This window comes from Tenebrio molitor, chromosome 4, assembly GCF_963966145.1.
Source record: "Tenebrio molitor chromosome 4, icTenMoli1.1, whole genome shotgun sequence".
In the NCBI taxonomy this organism is placed as follows: Eukaryota; Metazoa; Arthropoda; class Insecta; order Coleoptera; family Tenebrionidae; genus Tenebrio; species Tenebrio molitor.
This window is the reverse complement of record NC_091049.1, coordinates 9,892,239-9,910,840: the sequence shown is the minus strand read 5'-3', so window position 1 is coordinate 9,910,840 and position 18,602 is coordinate 9,892,239. Positions and strand designations below refer to the sequence as shown.

Sequence of the window (18,602 nt, the reverse complement as noted above, 5' to 3'; positions counted from 1 at the left end):
CTTGAAGACCTGAAAGAATTTTGGGCCTTTTGGCTGAAAAAGAAGAACTTTTGTGCAAAAAAAAAGTGTGTGTTTAAGACCACACGACAGAAGTGAAAACTTCTATGACGCTCGTTATTGATTTTAAGTAATATGTATTCTACAGTGTGGAATAAAATGATTTACATCTAGTTACCATTGCATTACCCTTGTAAAAATACGAAATGCCGCTCTGCAAAAAAAAAAGAAAGCCTAACCTCAAAATATACATCCAAATTCCAAAATGTGATTTATTGCGAAGGGATGAATGCAAAGTTAAGATTGAAATTAAAAAGGAGCTAACAAAAGCAAGTCACAGCTAGTGTTGAAAGTGGGCACCAACGTTTGTTAATTCAATTTAGTAAATTGTAACAATTGTCAATTCGATTGATGACATTTATTGTCAGAACTAATAGTTCGGCACTTCGAAAAAAAAGTAGAGCGATGCAGGAAAATTTACATGTGCAAAAATTCCAAAGGTAACTAGATGTAAATCATTTTATTCCACACTGTATAAATTATATTATTATGGATGATAGTACTTGGAGGAATAAGGAGCAAGGCATAAATAATTAATATTATTTAAATCCAATGTTGTTTTTAAATAATCATCAAAAATCAGCATTTTTCAATAGAAACTGCAAATACGTCCGCTTTTAAATGTAAAAACTTTGGCAAAATTTGTGAGGTATTCATGTCAAGGCCAATTTAGATTACAAAGGTGGAAGAACAACTCTTTGGAAGAATTCTGTAGTAAATCCTGTTTGCAAATATATATGTTTGTTTCTTGATGTATATTAATTCATTGTTCGGTTAACCCTATTTGTGCTAGTTTGTTGTATATTTTGGCTAGTGTTGTAGTTTCATGGCTCTGCCTTTTCATCTCCTATAAAACATTTTTCTGAACTTCATGTTTCTTGCTGTCCAATTAGTTTTTATCTGAAAATATTTGTATTAATCGATGCAATTAATTGAGGTCTAATTACCTTTGGTAATCCCCCAGTATTTTTCGCGTTTCTCTTACTGCCAAATGACCATTTCCTTCATTCTCATTTCTACTGAGAATTGCATGAGGTGATTTTGAGTTTTTGACATTGAATGATCTGTACCTGGACCACTTTTCAACAGACGTGATCACAGCATGAGACAGACGTTTTTAGTTTCTCCCACTATAAATATTAATTTCCGTTATTAATATTGATAAATACATTGAGATCATTGCTTTACCATCATTGTCAAGTTTAGACATTTTCACATCAGGTTCACACCACACCAGATGGTCAACATCGGGGGCAAATTATTGCTGTCTTGTCAGCATTTAATCTTGCTTATTTGTTCCCTACTTGTAAACATCAGTTTATCAAGTCACTGTATTCACCTTGAAAATGTCTCTTAACTGGCTAGCCAGTAAAATTTTACACCCGTGCTCATATGAATGATGTGTGTTTCCAAAGCAGTACGTACGTGTAAAGCTCATACGATTTTTTTTTCAAATACCGGAATTTTTAATAGTTTGTATAACTATTTACAAGTGAGGAACAAATAAAATATTCAACAATACACGCATGGTTACGGGTTTTACTGGCTTCAGAAGGTATATCCTTCTGTCGCCAGTAAAAACTCTTTTTACCATGCTAGTAATGTCAAAGTCAAATATTACTATTACATTAACCTCAGTTATATTAAATATCTACTAACACTGTCAAATATCAATTGCGCAAGCGCTGGGGCTCGTTCGCAATCAAGATATCATTTTAGATATCTTGTTTACAATCAACAATTCACAACAATTAAATTTTACCATTTTAACGGTGTCCGTTATTCTGAAGTTACTGAACAGCAAATTTGTCTCCCAGATTTAAATGCTTCTTAATATGCGATCTTTTAACGTATTCGATACGGAATAGCCCCTAATAAACATCAAAACTCTGTATTTTTCAATAGAAACTGCCAATACGTCCGCTTTTAGAGGTAAACAGACTGGCAAAATTTGTGAGGTTAGGTTTCGATGCTTCAGTTTTATTTTCTTGACGATGGTTTATTATAACGGGTGTTTTTTTAAATTTGGCGTCGAAGTAGGCGTTGAACTGTCGATTGTGAACGCACTATACAGGTTACGGATCACGGATCAGCTGTTTAAATCTTACGCTTTTACACGAGTGGTGCGATCTCAATCGACTCTCCAACGCCTACTTCGACTCCAAATTTAAAAAAACACCCTTTATTAAACAGAACACACGTTTTCATAGCAATACCCTGTATTCTAATAATAATTTGTCCATTTTCCTCTTCACATTTTGCTACACAAATTTTTCCAATAGATGAATAGTTGAAGCCATATAATTGAGAATTACGTATTAAATCCTACATCCATCTGTAAACTTACATAACTATATTATTTATATACCTACAGCTACTCCTGCAGCTCTGCACTCTAATATACGAGTACACATTATACAACATTGTGTTGTTCGGTTTGTCACATTTTCTGAATGAAAGGACATCATTTAAGTTTTCCAACTAAGAAATTTAAAATAGGATCTCATGAAAATAATTTATTTTTTTATTTATTATTTATTAATTTTTTATTAAGAACAACTCCTTTTTGGAAATTTTCTAATTACGTTAATTCCATTGATTCTTCTTTAAAATCGTATTTAGAAAAAATACTTAATTTACGTTTAACTGATTTACAATGGTGTCAGTCCACTTTACCGATTAGATTAGATTTGGTGGACTGGGAATTCGCCGCATTTCCGATATTTGCCTCCCTGCTTTCCTATCTTCAGTTCATGGTGTTAAAAAGCTTGTTTCTCAATTACTAAATTCAAAGGATAATGAGCTTATTATTCACCATTATGATGAAGCTTTAGCAGTCTGGGATGTAGAAAATGAGAACGAAAGACCAACAATTCCACAATTTCAGAAGAATTGGGATAATAAAAAGAATGACTTAATCTTTAATTCATCTAGGGACTTGGCTCGTTTTAAGGCTTTGCAATGCAGAGAATCAGGATCTTGGTTACATGCAATACCTTCTCCTAATATTGGTACTCTTTTAGATAACACTTCCTTCCAAGTTTGTATTGGTTTAAGATTGGGTTGTAATCTTTGTACACCTCATATTTGCAAATGCAATGCGAAAGTTGATGAAATTGGTATTCACGGTCTAAGTTGTTCCAAAAGCAGTGTAGATTTTCAAGATACACTGAAATTAATTCTATTATCAACCGGTCTTTGACTTCTATTCATGTTAATTCAACTTTAGAACCAAACGGACTATCTGGTGATGACGGAAAACGCCCTGATGGGATGACTTTAGTACCGTGGAATAAAGGTCAACCTTTAGTTTGGGACGTTACTGTCGTAGATACACTTGCAGACAGTTACGTATTGAAAACATCTGAAGTCTCAGGTTTGGCCGCTGAAATGGCTTGCAAACGCAATTGAAACCTTAGGCCCTTGGTGCAAAGAAACAATAGATTTTATTAATGTCATCGGAGACCGACTTATCGCGGAATCAGGAGATTCAAAATCTAAGAAATTCCTTTTTGAGAGGATTTCCCTTGCCATTCAACGTGGAAACGCTGCAAGCATTCGGGGCACTTTTCCAGATTCCGCATTATTATCGGAAATTTTCGCATTGTAAATTAAAAATGTTATTTAATAAAACTTTAATAATCTTAACTAAATAATAATAATAAAAGTTATTATTTATCAATTAAATAATAAACCAAATGAATCAATCTAACTAAAGGCATAGGTATTTGAGTTATGCTCGACATTTATCAGGATTTATGATGAATCAACAATAAAATGATAAGAAAGTGTTCCGCAAAATATAAGAGAGATACTTGTAAATAAGTGGTTCATTTTAAGATTTAACGTGTAAATCAGTTTATACTTTAGTGATCACAAAAGTTAACATCAGGTAAGTTGAAAACATCTCTATAAGTTGTAAAAAAATCTAATGGTACGTAATATTTTTTATTTTTTACTTTAGTATAATTGCATGATAACTCCTAGGATACGAAATACGTAAACATGTCCATAACAACCGGGGAATAAAACAGGACGTAATAAGAATAAGCGGGCGTAATGAACTCATAACGCCCTCATCAATTCATAATTGCAAAGATGCCATTTTTTTTTAAAAGAACACGTATAGTGAAAAATAAAATCTTGTATGCACCACGGCGTCACCGAATGATTACGCCCATCGAACGATATCCATCTTTCGGGCTAAAGCCCTTGAGCTCGACTCATTGTTCTCCGGGCGTAATCATCGTTGTAACGCCCTTGGTGCATAAATAGCTATTCCTTGTGAAACGTTTGTGAAATCTTATATTGTTATGTCAAGTGTTCCAAAATAATAGTAGATTATATCATTAAGAGTAGAAGTGACTCTTTTTATACTGAACCCAGAGATTGAAGACCAAGACGAAGTCCTTCGGCAGCCAAACTACCAGCCTCACTACATAAAACTTCATTTTTGAACCTAATAATATACTCGTAATACAGGTGTCCTAGAAATGCATGGCAAAAAATATGGGTAGTCGATGACGATGAATAGAAGTTAAATACAAACATTTTTTCTAGTAAGTCTTTTTGTTTTTGAGATATAAAACATTGAAAATTTGTTCAAAATTTCCAGTTGAAGTAATTAAGGAGAAAAAAAAAATACTGAAAATTTCGAACAAATTTTCAATGCTTTATATCTCAAAAACAAAAAGACTTACTACAATTTTTTTTTGTATTTAACTTCTATTCATCGTCACCAACTACCTAGATATATTTATTTTTGCCATGCATTTCGAGGACACCTGTATATCGAGCGGTCAAATGAAATCCTGGACTGGGAAGGCGTTGGAAACCGTCAATTGTTTTCTTTTTTTAAAGTGAAAATTGACAGTTGTAATTAGAGCATGTTGACAGATAACCTAATATTTATAAACAAATAATCTTTCTGTTTTTCTTCTTTCTTTGCAATGTCTAAATTGAAAATAGAATAACTAACGATTCCTATTCTCGAAGCAAATATCTAAGGGCACTCTTTGCTGAAAACAAACATATTCAATCATATGCCGATTAAACATAAACAAATGTCATTCGTGACAAACAGTGTGAAATTCAAACTTTACACTATTCCAAATGGTTTACTTTTATCAACGCCTACTCAGTCCAGGATTTTATTCGAACCCATGATACTATTATGTATTTGAAATTGACAAGACTGGGTATTCTACCTATTTCCGTGGAGTCATTTGAAGCAGCATCTTTAAATTAAATAGGTATCTTTTGGGCCTCCCAAACTGGTAAATACACTGTTACCTTACAATTTAAGTCAAGGGAGCTGTGATTTCCCGAACAATGTCAAAAATTTCTAGTGGAGTACGGGACAAATGTGTGGAAACCGTTAATGTATTCTTTTCACAGTTATTTTAAAATTAAAATGTTCACACGTTACTATAAAATAGTGTAAAAAAGAAATTTCCTGTATTATTTTCCGATAAATGTGTTTCTTTAATTTTTATTGACCAACGTGTAAAAAGTAGGCAGTTTTTGCACTAAAAATCGTTGTCAAAGTTGACGTTTAGTGAACTGATGGAATCGTGCCATAAAAGTAGTTTATTTAATGAGTTCGTGCGTAAATTGGGCCTTTTTTGGCACGAGTGCACCATTTTAAAACGCGAGTGAAACGAGCGTTTTAAAGGTCCATGAGTGCCCAAAAAGGTCCAATTTACGCACCATCAAGAACGAGTTGAATACAACGTTTTTTTGTTCGACGAGCTCCTTAAGGCTCCAAATCGCTTAAAATCTTAAAATTAGCTTGACGTTTTGTTTTGACAAGTTGTGATATTTATCAAAATCCGTTCACAGAGGAGAAAATTCTCAAATTCTGACAGTGTCAAACAAAAAAACTTTGAGTGCACGTTTTTATGGCACAGAACTGTCAGAATACAACAATACAATTTGTTGGAAACATTGTTTAGAAGTAGGTTGCTAAACGACGTGGTTCTCAAACGACTTTGGTTATTTATGAAATATTGAATCGATAATAATTATTTTAAACGAAACGGCGATGACCTCACGATCGTAGATAAAATGTTGTAAGATATACGTGTAAAAAGTTCCTTTACCTTATAGGTTCAGTTTTTGAGCTACCTTAGACAATTGTTTTCGGTGGCAGAAGTCAAATTTTAATCACAAGTGAGATAAAGTACTCACTAGTGAGTAAATTTGACAGCTGCCATTTACCTTGACATAAAGTACTCACAAGTGACTAAATTTGACAGCTGTCATTTTACTTGAATGAAACTTCATTTCTTGGATTTTTTGCAATAGTTGCACCTGTAAGATAAAACGTCGTATATCACACGTGATCGAAATGCCATTATGAAACTCCTGAGAAGTGTCCCACTCGTGCGCAAGTGCACTCGTCGGTCAAAATAATGTATAATGATGCATTTCTATCACTTATAATATAATATACTATTGTCGCACTCACATCCTTTAAAAAAGTCACCATAGTTTTGTTGCCAACTCAAATAGTAGTTGTTGCTCACGCGATATTTTTCTTTGATGTGTATACCTTGTTTTAGATATATTTTTCAAAATGGGCACGGATCATTCAACGCTCCAAGTAACCAACAACACTAACACCGATATTACCAAGACTTCAGTGTGGAGTGTAGACGTTTTTGACTGGAGAGGTGGTTCTCGCCCTGACTGGAACTTTAATGGAGTTTTCATAGGTGCCAAACGGTCAGAAGAGCGTTACTTAGCAATGAAAAAGCGAGCCAAATATTGTCCTTTCAACATGACTCTCCATTTTCGAAATGGCAACATAGACACATTCCGAATTCACCAGAAGTACGCTGTGCGTAGTTGCAGTTCAGGCTTCCAACATATCCAGAAATCACACAACATCTATTACGAGAAAGGGGACCACAGAGTTATAATCAAAATCGAAAACACGGAACAGCAGTTGCAAAATGAAAAAGCAGAAGAACGGAACAAAGAAGGAAAAGTTGCAATGGGAGAGAAACAGTACGAAACAGCGATTAAAAAGTTTGACGAAGCTTTTAAATTGGCACACGAAAGTTCTACGATTAGTTTGATTAAGAATAATAAAAGTGAAGCGTGTAATAAACACGGAGAGAGTTTGTTACAGAAAGCATGGGAGTTGGAAGCCGATGAGACTCAAGACAAGTCGCAAGAAGCTCAAAATATGTTTGTGGCAGCTAAAGACATGTTCCAACAAGCTGAAATCTTAAAACACACTTCTGAACAACAAGAAAATTTAAATCTTGCCAGGATAAAGGTTGAAGGAAATGAACTCTTCAATAAGGCTGTCGAAATGGGAAAAGCAGCCTTTGAGGTGTTTGAAGCTGCGAAAAAATCGAATGAAAATGATGATTACAAGGCGTCGAAAAATAAATACAAGGAGGTTCTAAACATATACGGAGCAGCTAAGAACAAATTTGATGAGGGGAGGAAAATTGATAGTGAAAAATTTGGGGCTTCTTCGCAACTTACTAATGATAATATTGAAGGTGTTAAGGCAGTTTTAGATGATATCGAAAAAATTGAATTAACTTGCACTATCAGTAAAGTGGCAATCGAGTTAGGAAAAAAGGAGGAAATGGACACTCAAGTCTCTATCAATACGAAGATACAAGAGCAGGTGGATGTAGCAGTTGATAATTAGCATTAGCTTTAGGAAATTATTGTAGTGTAGTTTTTGTTTTAATTAAAATAGTATTGTTTCTTATTTTTCACTCTTTCTGAACTACTTCAGCAACAACATTTGTGGAATTTTGAAATGTGAATCGCATCCTTTAATTTGGTTAACAAGAGGAAAGCACAAGGTGTCAGAAGAGGGCTATAAAATCTTCAAGCTGTCTCAAAAATGGTTTGGTTGTTGAACTGTACAAAATACAGCTACGCGTCGTGCTCTTAAGGCGGCCTTACACCAAGGCAACAATTGGCAACATGTTGCCTGCAACATTTTTTAGTAACGTTGGCGGTCATTACTAAAAAATGTTGCCGGCAACATGTTGCCAACTGTTGCCTTGGTGTAAGGTCGCCTTAAGGCCGCCTTTAAACTCGTCGTGCGTCCTTTAAATGGTTCCTTATAAAGTTGTATCGTAATATGTATACTATTTTCTATTTTGCGTTTAGAATAAGTCTATTATCCAAATGATGTCATTTTAGTGTTTTAATAAGTCTTTGGCGTGTTAGAATAAACTAGTAAAATTTACTGTATATAAAAAAAACTGACGTTTTAAATTAATTTTTTTCACAGCCAGGGCTAACATTATGCCACATAAATGTCACCAACCAGCGCAAAATTCCCTACATTTAAAATTTTTATTTTTTTATTTATAAAATGCTATAAAGCGGCAAAATAGAAAAAATAGTATAAAAGACTCATTGCAGAAGGTCCTTCAGGAACTCATTTGTTCCTCAACTCGCCGCTACGCGTGCTTGAATAGATGCCTGCAACTTTTTATTTTAATTATTTTCCTCCACCACCCGCCACCAAATATTTAAATATTTAGGAGAATTAAGCAGATTTTGGAGGGACTTAAACAGATCAGGAACATCATCAAAAATGGCAGAAATCATAATTCATACCTAACCAATAATTTATTTTATCTACGGCTGCTTGGATAAGTCGTTATAACCACACTCATTTACAGTCATTTGAGTTGCGTAATGTAGCTTATTACCGCACTGGTTTCATTACGCAACGCATTTTTATTTAGAAGCAAACAAACAACAACAATACAAATGAAAAGCTACTTATTATAAATACATTTTATGTTTCGACCGAAAACACTTTTTAAAAAATAATTCGATGGTATTCAATTGATATTTTTGATATTTATTTACTAAGATTTGGACGAAGTATGTTTAACTTTATCTTTTGTAGTTACATTATATCTAAATAAACAAGATTAAGAAAAAGTGAAAAAAATCGGAAGGTAAAATAGCAACTACGTTAAGTTTAAGATAACCGTAAAATGTCAAAAATAATTTCAATACGTCTTTACATAGTCTTATTTACATATTTCATAGGAAGAATAAACGATGTGTTTGGATTTCCGATAATACCCGTTTCAATATACAGTCGCGAGCAATAAATTTTGGTCCTCAAGGTCATTCTTTGACGCAATCGAAAATGTTCCATTGTAAAACAGTCGTAAATATCATAACCTATCATCATGTTGTATGACATTAATTGTCACTTTTTTCTCATTTTTTTGACACTTTGTTGACATGCGCATAATCAGGCAGGGAAATTTTTTAAATTTATGACAATCTAACCAAATTTTGAAATGACATTGACGACCAAAATTTATTGCTCGCGACAGTACATATTATTTGATTGTATGTAAAAAATAAATGCCACACTTAGACTGCAGTAGCAATTATTGTATCTTGGAAAATGTAGGTATACTCCGTTTCTGAGTTCGATGCCGGTAAGTCCTAAAACCGAGTTGTCATAAATCGATAATAATTACTGTTTAAAACACGCACATGCAAATTTCTTTTGTCGGGAAGATACTTGCGCTCGGCTCACTTAACAAACTGACCATCCTCGTTCTAAAAGCTGTGTGCGGACGTAATGGGTCTGTCACAATAGTGTTAATGTTAGTGGTAATGTTATAATGTTAGTGGAGATGGCAATGGTGATGTTAGTAGTCCAGTGTTCACAATAATGTTAACGGAATGTTACTCTTACAGCTGTCAACGTGGTGTGAACTGTCACTGCCTGGGTGTGCGTGAAATTCTCGATGGTGATTGGTAGATGCTAACGAAGATGTTAAAGAACCAGACATTTTCTGGATCTCTTAACATCGTTTCTAACATTAACATCACCATCACCATTATTGTGAACGGTTGAACGTTTCACCAATGTTCTGAAAATTAACATTCTGGCTAACACTAACATTAACATTACCATTATCACTATTGTGACAGATACATAAGAGTGAGAAAATATGATGTTTGGTAGGTGCCAGGTAAGGGATAGTATAACTAACGCCAAACGTGATGGCGAGCGGTCGCGCAGGTAGAACACTCCCCGCTCAAGCTTCATTGGGTTAAAGCAACTGTACGGCCAGTGACGTACATAAGGGCGTATTCTGTAACAGCTCGGCTAAATTTTAAAGCCCGTTAAATTAAGTTGTCATAGCAATGACCAATCAGGGTTTGAAAATTTAAATTTTAAAGGGGTGTATTTTGTAATTTTTAAAGGGGCGTTAAAATTTTAGCGTCGTTTAAAATTTAAAATTTCAAGCCTCGCTATGACAACTTAATTTAACACCCTTTAAAATTTAGAAGAGCAGTTACAGAATACGCCCCATTGCACGCTAAAATTTTAACGCCCCTTAAAAAATTACAGAATACCCCTTTTACACAGTTTAAATTAGGATAGCAAATGATGAAGAACATTGGATTTATTTCACGTGTCTGACTCTTAATGACAGGGTTTTTGGCAGGCGATGACATTTTTCAAGAAAAAGTAAAGAAATCAATCTAACACAGAACCTAAACCCTTGAGAGAATAGGAAGACACGTCTATGCATAAGGCACTTGTCTCTGAGGGTAAAGGTAGTAGTGGGAGTAAAAGCAAAAATGGGTTTGTGCGCAGGGTGTTCTCTCGCCATCACGACTTCGTCTCGGTCTTCAGTCTCTGGGCTTAGCACAAAAAGACTCACTTCTACTCTTAATGATATTATCTACTGTTCTCTCAACTATTCTATTTGTTCATGTTGTATCTACATCAATAATGTTCATATGGAACGTGCAAAACAGGAAAGATTTTGTATTAATTTATGGGCTGGAATCGTTGAAAATACTTTGGTAAATTCAAATACTCAACAAAAATTATAAATCCTGGAGTGATAGAAACATTTTTATTCAAGTGGGTCCGTTTAAACTTCCTGCTCGGTTAAATAGATAACCTGAGTTGGCAACACAGCCTGGTCTGTCGTTTGCGTTCTGTTCTCTGTGATTAATTCTTCTTTTAAGTTATTTAAGTGCGATTTAATTGTTGAATTGTGCTTGATAAGTGAATTGAAGGTAGGCTTTTACTATTTATTGTGTTTGGATTGAAGTTTTCGCTTTAATTTTTTCAATACACACAACAAAATGCTTTATTTTGCCCTACGGGCTTTCGGATTCCTGATTACAAAACATACATAAAAATAACAATTTATTCTTCTCCCTCACTTCTCTCGTTCTCCATTCTTTCTCTCCTCTTCCTTACTCTTTCATCCATCTCCCTGCCGTCTTCGCTCCATATTTCTCTCCCTTCCCTTCTCTTTCTCTCTCACATTTCGCCGCATGTGTTCGATCTTCTCACTGTCCTCACGTCACCTCCTGCACCTTCTCTCTCTCTTCTCCTTCCTTCCCATTCCTGTTCTCTCTCTCCTCGTCCCCACCTCTGCAATCCGCTTTCATTTTTCTCTCTCACACACACTCTCTCCCCTCCCTATTGTACTTCGATTCTCTTAGTCTCTCTCTTCTCTCTTACTTTTCTGTGTCTTTGTCCCTCTACCTTTTTATTCACCTTCTCCTTGTACATTTTCTCGCCGAGTCGTCTTCTTATTCTCTCCTTCTTCTAGCAAATTTTCTTCAGTTTCTCCTGTCTCTTATCCCATCTAAACCAGTCCCCGTTTATCTGTATTTTCCTGTATCCTATTTTCACCCTTTTTCCTCTATCTCTCTCCTCTCTGGCCAACTCTCATAACTTCTTTTGTGTTTCCCTTTCTTTTTTTGTCAAATCATCATCTATATACATCCTCTCACCTTTTTTTTCCTTTAACTTACTCTTACTTAGCATTACGTTCTTCTTCTGCTCCCAATTTTCTATTTTTGCCAGCATCATCTTATCTTTATTTATTTTAAATGCTTCCTTTACATTCACTTTCACCCCTATCTCCCTTTCTAACCATTCTTCCACCCCCCTCTCTACATTTCCACTTATTGCTCCTATTCCAGTTATTATAACATTATTCTTCCTCTCCTTCTTTTCTCTTTGTTCCATCTTTTCCTCTATCATTTCCATCCTTTTTATCCAATCTGCCTTCTCCAACTGCCCTTTTTTTTCTCTTCCTCTCATCTCCTCTCTCACTGTCGCTAATTCTTTCCTTAGCTCCCCATTCTCCTCTCTCACTGCCGCTAATTCCTTTCTTAGTGTTTTGATCTCCTCTCTCATCTCTCTTATCATGGTTGTTTTCATTTCCTTATCCATTTCCTTGCTTTGATTTTCTTCTTGGCTTCTATTTGGTGATCTTCTCGTTCTGGAACTATTTCTGAGTGGGTTCTTGCCTTCTTTCGACGTTCTACCCTCTTCTCTTTCTCTCTTGCTGCTTTCTTTCCTTACTTCTGACGATTTCAGCATGTCCTCTCTTTCTTGCTCTCCCTCCTTCTCTCTCGCTGCCGCTAATTCCTTTCTTCGTGCTCTGCTCTCCTCTACTATTCCCGCCATATCCTCTTTTATCTCTCTGAGCACTGTTTCTATTTTCTCCTCTATTTCTTTGCTTTGATTTATTTCTTCGCCTCTACTTGGGGATCTTTCGGTTCTGGAACTCTTTCTGAATGGGTTCAGACCTTCTTCCGACATCCTACCCTCTTCTCTTTCTCTCTTGCTGCTTTCTTTCCTTGCTTTCGGCGATTTCGGCATGCCCTCTCTTTCTTGCCCGCTGTCTTCTCCTTATCACCTCTCACTCACTCGTCGTTGTTTACGTTTGCTATCGCTGCACTTTTTCCACGTCTGCTCGCTATCGCTGCCAAACCAGGAATCCTAATTTTTTCAATAATAACAATTGTTTTTGTACTTCAATTTATCAGCTAGTGCGCGATAAGCGACTGGCTGTGTGTTAATTCTTGCTGGCGCTATTATAACTTGTTATAATAATTTTGTACAAATAGTCTGTCTGTACCGTTTGGAAGGGTGTTGCTAGTTTAAGCACCTCGCTAGCTTTAAGGTTGCCAGACTATCCAGTATCATGGTTCGTAAGAAACCTCCTTTAGTTGCGGATAATCCTAAGGATGTTTTGAAATCTGCGTGTCCTAGGTGTAAAATGGATGTGGATGAAAGTACAGGCATTAGATGTGATCTTTGTAAGCCTCACTCACACATCAACTGTATGGATGTTGCACCTGAAGAAGCTCAACTCCTGCTTCGCATTCACAGAAGATCTTCTCACTTGAAGTTATTGTGTTTGAACTGTGATAGCGTTTTTCAGTGCTCTCCTTTGTCTCCGATTGATCCGACTGTTCCTTTAGAAGATAATGTGTTTTTGAAGTATGTTAGAAATATTGTTAATAATGCTATACAGTCCCTTCGAGATGAAATTTTTAAATTGCAGATATCTGCTGCAATACCACATGAGGTACAACCATCGATGTCTTATGCTGCTAAGGTTCAACAGTCTTCTGAAAACAATGTCATCTTCAAGCCCAAATCTGCTAAACAGTTTGTAACACAGACGAAGTCTGAAATCTTAAAATCAATTAATCCATTGCATGAAAACATTGACATTACTAGAGTAAAGGTGGCTTCAAATGATGGGTTAATTATTGGTTGTTCTGGGAGAGAAGATTGAGATAAACTTATAAAAGTTGCTGAAACGAAATTGTCAGCTAAATATGACATTAAGAAGTTGGCTCCGGTTCTGCCTCGTCTTAGAATTGTGGGCATATCTGAGGATATTGGTAATTCCGAATTTCTTGACTACTTCAGGAAACAAAATCCGAGTGTAATCACTAATCACTGATGGCTCTGTCGTCAATTTGCATAGATTTTGGGCTATAAAGAAAAACGGTAAAATTTTTCAAGCTGAAATTTCTGTTGATTTGGATACATATAAATGTTTGCTTGAATGTGGCCATGTGCTTGTTGGTTTGAGTAGTTGTTCTGTTTACGACGCGGTCTCCGTAACTAGGTGTTACAGATGCCACGGTTTTAACCATAGTGCTAAATTTTGTAAGAACAATCCATTGTGCCCTTTTTGTGGTAAATCTCATGAAGAAAATGCTTGCGTAGGTGCTGATAATGAAACTAATCCCAAATGCCGCAACTGTAAGAACATTCGCATGTCGCAAAATTAGATATTGACTGTAATCATGCAACATTTGAGCATGAGAAATATTTTGCTTTCAAACTTGCCACGGCGAAGTTCAAAGAAAATCTGTTTGGCATCACAACTGAGCTGCCTGTGAGCAAAATTTCTGATGGACAGCACTCTGTAGCTGGTGATAGCTCTAATAAGTGACTAACTAATCTTTCTTCCAATCAGTGTGATAAAATAATATACACTTTATCAATATTTTATCAAAATGTACGTGGCCTTCACACCAAATTGGTGCAGTTTTATAATGGTGTATCTGTTCTTGATGTTGACGTGGTTGCTGTGACGGAAACATGGTTAAAAGACGATGTATTATCTACCGAATTGTTTTCCTCTGATTATATTGTGTTCAGAAAGGATCGTAATTTTAGTAGAACTTTTCAGTCCAGAGGTGGTGGTGTTGCTCTAGCTGTTAGATCTACATTGTCAGTGAAGCTGATGGATGTAGATTTAGCCTTTGATAATCTACCGGAAATTTATTTAATTTGTGTTAAGGTTCATAATGTCAACTCCACTATCTACACTTGTCTTGTATATATTCCTCCTGGTCTGGCTTTGCATAGATATCATGAATTTTCTTATGCTTTCCTTTCCTTGCAGTTTCTGCATGGTTCTAAAATAATTTTCTTGGGTGATTTTAATGTCACTGAATACATTATCTTTTTGAATTTAGATCAACTTTGGGGTAATTCAGTTCCGATTTTTCATATTTTAAGTGAGTTATCTATTCAGCAGCATAACTCTATTACTAATGATAATGATCGGCTACTCGATTTGGTTTTGTCGAATTTACATTGTAGTGTGACCAGGGGTGAGGAGGGTCTTGTCCCTGAGGATCCTCATCATCCATCTCTTTTGGTATCCATTGACGTTAGAATCAAGATAAGGAAGTTCATTTGTGGTGTTGATGATGGTGATAATTTTAATTTTAGGCCAATTGATATGGAGATGGTGCGTAACGAACTTCTTCTTATAGATTGGTATTTTCTTGAGAGCTATGAGGATGTCGATTTGGCATGTCATGGTTTCTACAATAAGTTATTTGAGCTGTTTGACTTAATTGTTCCAAAGAAAAGAAAAAGTAGGCATAATTATCCACCTAGGTTTTCGTATGAGCTTATTAAGAAAATTAAGTTGAAACACAGAATATTGAAGAAATTTAGGGTATCTGGCAAACTGTGTGATCTGGAGAAATATAGAATGTTACGTCGAGATATTAAAGGTGACATTAAAAGGCAGTATGATCAATACGTTGCTAAAGCTGAGGCTGATATAAAGAGAGATCCTAATAAGTTTTGGCAGTTCGTCAAATTCAAACAGAACGGTACTGGTATTCCTCTTAATATGACTTTTTCGGGAGCGGAAGTCATAGAGTCATCTGTTGAAGAATGGAGTACATCTTGTAATTTCTTCTTAAATGCTGTTAATGAACAAGATGTTTTGAATGCAATATCCAAACTTAAGTTGAAATTCACAGCTGGTCCTGATATGATCCCATCATTTCTAATCCGTGAATGTGTTGAGGCTTTCGTTTCTCCTTTGGTAGTGATTTTCAACTTGTGTTTGCGTTTCCTGCAATTTTGAAAACTGCAAGGGTTGTGCCGGTTTTTAAGAAGGGTGATCGCAGTTGTATTGAAAATTATCGGCCTGTTTCGATCTGTAGCAATTTTTCTTAAATGAAGAAGTTCCCGGTTTATGGAATCGATTCAAAGATTATGTTTACCAGGAGCCCATAGACACTCTGGAGGAGTTAGACGATAAAAGTCATAAAGCCATTGTCACTACCACACCAGAGATGTTAGAATTTAAAAAAGAATACATAAATAATTGTGAAAAATAAATCTATTTATCTATCTAAGTATGTAATCTTAACTTTGAATATTTCATTAAGAATAATTTACAAAATTCTTCTGTTAAAGGTTTTAATTAATTTCGTACAATTATTGCAGTTAATGCCGTGCTTCATAATAGGAAATTCTTAAGCCACGCCTGAAATTATAGTTAAAATCTCAATGAAAATATAAGTTTATCTACAAAATTGCGAGTCTCTTAATAGTATATTAAAAAACAAGTTTCATAAGACCAGTCTTGAAGCACGAATTCAAGATTAAAAAACGAGTGGCGTAGCCAAGAGTTATTTTAATGAATGAGTGCTTCAAGATCTTATGAAACGAGTTTTTTATACTATTTTTTTGTAATTTGCCCTTTTTAAGTCGTTTTTAAACAAAAATGTTTACTTTCCTCGATTTAGGGATTTTTGTGGCGGTTGGTAATGTCTTAATTTTAAAAGTGAAAATTTGATCAAGTCTTCAAAGTCGCCTTTTGTTTTATCCAAATTCTGTCACAAAACACGAATATGGAAGATAATCTTTCACATACGCCCGCTGAAATACGTGAAATTCCCAAAAATACGGTCGCGAATTTGTTGCTTGATAAATCCTGATAATTGATAATTGCACATTTTGTAATTTAAACTGACACGCATAACAAATCAAGCTTTGCCAACCTAAAAATTTTCGTAAAATGTTCCGTGAAATAATGGCTATAAGGACATCCCAGATGATGACGTCGCGTTCGTTAATATGTCTATTAGAGAATCAAAATGGAGGCAAATTACAAAAAATGATGTAAAATGTGTAAAAAAAACAGATATGTCCTCCTATTTTTGTTTTAAATTTTCTTTTATCGTGCCTTTTTACCCCTTTTTTCACTTGGAATTAATTTATTATCCGTTTGGGCTGCCCCGATATTTTCAACGACAATCTTTTTTTCCAAAGGTACAAAAAAAAAATCACCGAGAATCATCTTGCTACCGTGTCCCGCAAACGGTTAATAATAATAATAATCAATTAAAATAAATAAGTCGGTTTGAAAGTATTTTTATTTAAACATAATTGGAATAATTTATGATAAAAAATCACAAAAACAAAAGGAACTTACAATTTCTAGAAACTTTTGCAAGTTCTTGCTTTGAATCAAAAGGAAATAAAAACCATTTAGACATTTTTTGCATTAGCGCATTATTTGAGGCACAGGCGACGAAGAAGCGAGTGCTTCATTTGCGCGAATGTGCCGAATACGTCTTCTCGCATCGAAGTTCGTACAATATTTTTTGAAAGGAACATTATGTCTGATTTGTCGTATACCCTTTGTGAATAGAGTGGCGGTTGTCCATGCGCTTGCCAAAGTGTCAATCGAACTAATAGCGATTTATTTTCACTCTTTCGAAATTTTCATCATCCAAATTGGAGAAATGGCGTTTTGTAAACCACAGTTTATTGTTATCAAGTCAAATTATTTTCAGAATGCTCAAAAAGGCGAATGCTTTTTGGAAAGTCGATTTCGCGCACTAGTGCTTCAAAGTAATCCAAAAGCATTCGCACTAATGCGCTAACGTCGATTTCACGCACTAGTGCTTCAAAATGCTATACGGTCGCGAAATGTAATTTTGAAGGTAATGAGTTCAAAATTAGTATATTATGATACAAGTTTATAAGGAAGCCTTAGCGGAGTGCTTTTAACGAAGCAAGTGCTTTAAAGGCCCTTATAAACGTGTATCATACGCTATTTTTTATTATACCTGCACTACAATCTCAAAATTATAACAAAAAAAGTAAATTGAAATACATTTTCTGAACAAATCTGTGTAATTATTCGTTGATATAGAAATGGTTAATTGTTGTCGTTTTGTTGCTATTATAAATTTTCTATAGATGTCTATTTATCATTGTTCAAAATGTAGGTGACTTTGTTGTTACCTAAGCAACCCTTAAAGCTTTAGTGTTTTAAAGGCCCTTTTTCGCACGCATTTTAGTGTCAAAAACAGGGATTATGATTTAGGTATAATAAAATAGTAGTTTATTTGACGAGTTTTAAAATGGCCCACGCGTGCCAAAAAAGGCCCAATTTACACACGAACGAGTTGAATACAACGTTTTTTTTGTTCGACGAGCCCCTTAAAGGCTCCAAATCGCTTAAAACCTTTAAAATTAGCTTGACGTTTCGTTTTGACAAGTTGTGACATTTATCAAAATCCGTTCACATAGGAGAAAATTCCCAAATTCTGACAGTGTCGAACAAAAAAATATTTTTTAACGTCCGGCAAAAAAAGTGCAAGTTTTTTCATTCGTTTGCGTTCATAAAACATGTGATTTTGAATCGACCAAGGAGCGTTAAAAAAAGTGCTATGGCGGTTCATTTTTGCACGCATTTTAGGTTAAAAAATGTGTCGTAACGTGTCATTTCTTAACGCAATTATAAAATTTTTCATTCATAATTAGTAGTTTTTTTTAACGAGTTCGTATGTAAATTGGGATTTTTTTGGCATAAGTGGGCCAATTTAAAATGCGAGTAAAGCGAGCGTTTTAAAGGTCCACGGGTTCACACAGGAGAAAATTTTCAAATTTTGAGTGTCGAAAAAATTGTTATCTAAAC

General features: G+C 35.0%; 2 protein-coding genes and 1 long non-coding RNA gene across 3 annotated transcripts; 1 reads left to right on the top strand and 2 right to left on the bottom strand.

Moving 5' to 3' along the window:
* Nucleotides 1-221: 221 nt before the first annotated feature.
* On the bottom strand, nucleotides 222-2,058 carry LOC138129093 (uncharacterized). Its single transcript, XR_011159066.1, has 3 exons — nucleotides 1,246-2,058; nucleotides 1,005-1,187; nucleotides 222-957 (listed from the first exon to the last, which is right to left on the bottom strand). It is a non-coding gene; the product is annotated as an uncharacterized lncRNA (long non-coding RNA).
* A 1,778-nt stretch (nucleotides 2,059-3,836) lies between these two features.
* LOC138129092 (uncharacterized) lies at nucleotides 3,837-7,792 on the top strand. Its single transcript, XM_069045348.1, has 2 exons — nucleotides 3,837-3,949; nucleotides 6,621-7,792. Exon 2 carries the CDS (start codon nucleotides 6,635-6,637, stop codon nucleotides 7,727-7,729), a length of 1,095 nt encoding a protein of 364 aa, XP_068901449.1. The 5' UTR covers nucleotides 3,837-3,949; nucleotides 6,621-6,634; the 3' UTR covers nucleotides 7,730-7,792.
* A 3,984-nt stretch (nucleotides 7,793-11,776) lies between these two features.
* On the bottom strand, nucleotides 11,777-12,718 carry LOC138128285 (uncharacterized). The gene has a single exon (XM_069044480.1). It carries the CDS (start codon nucleotides 12,716-12,718, stop codon nucleotides 11,777-11,779), a length of 942 nt encoding a protein of 313 aa, XP_068900581.1.
* Nucleotides 12,719-18,602: the final 5,884 nt, after the last annotated feature.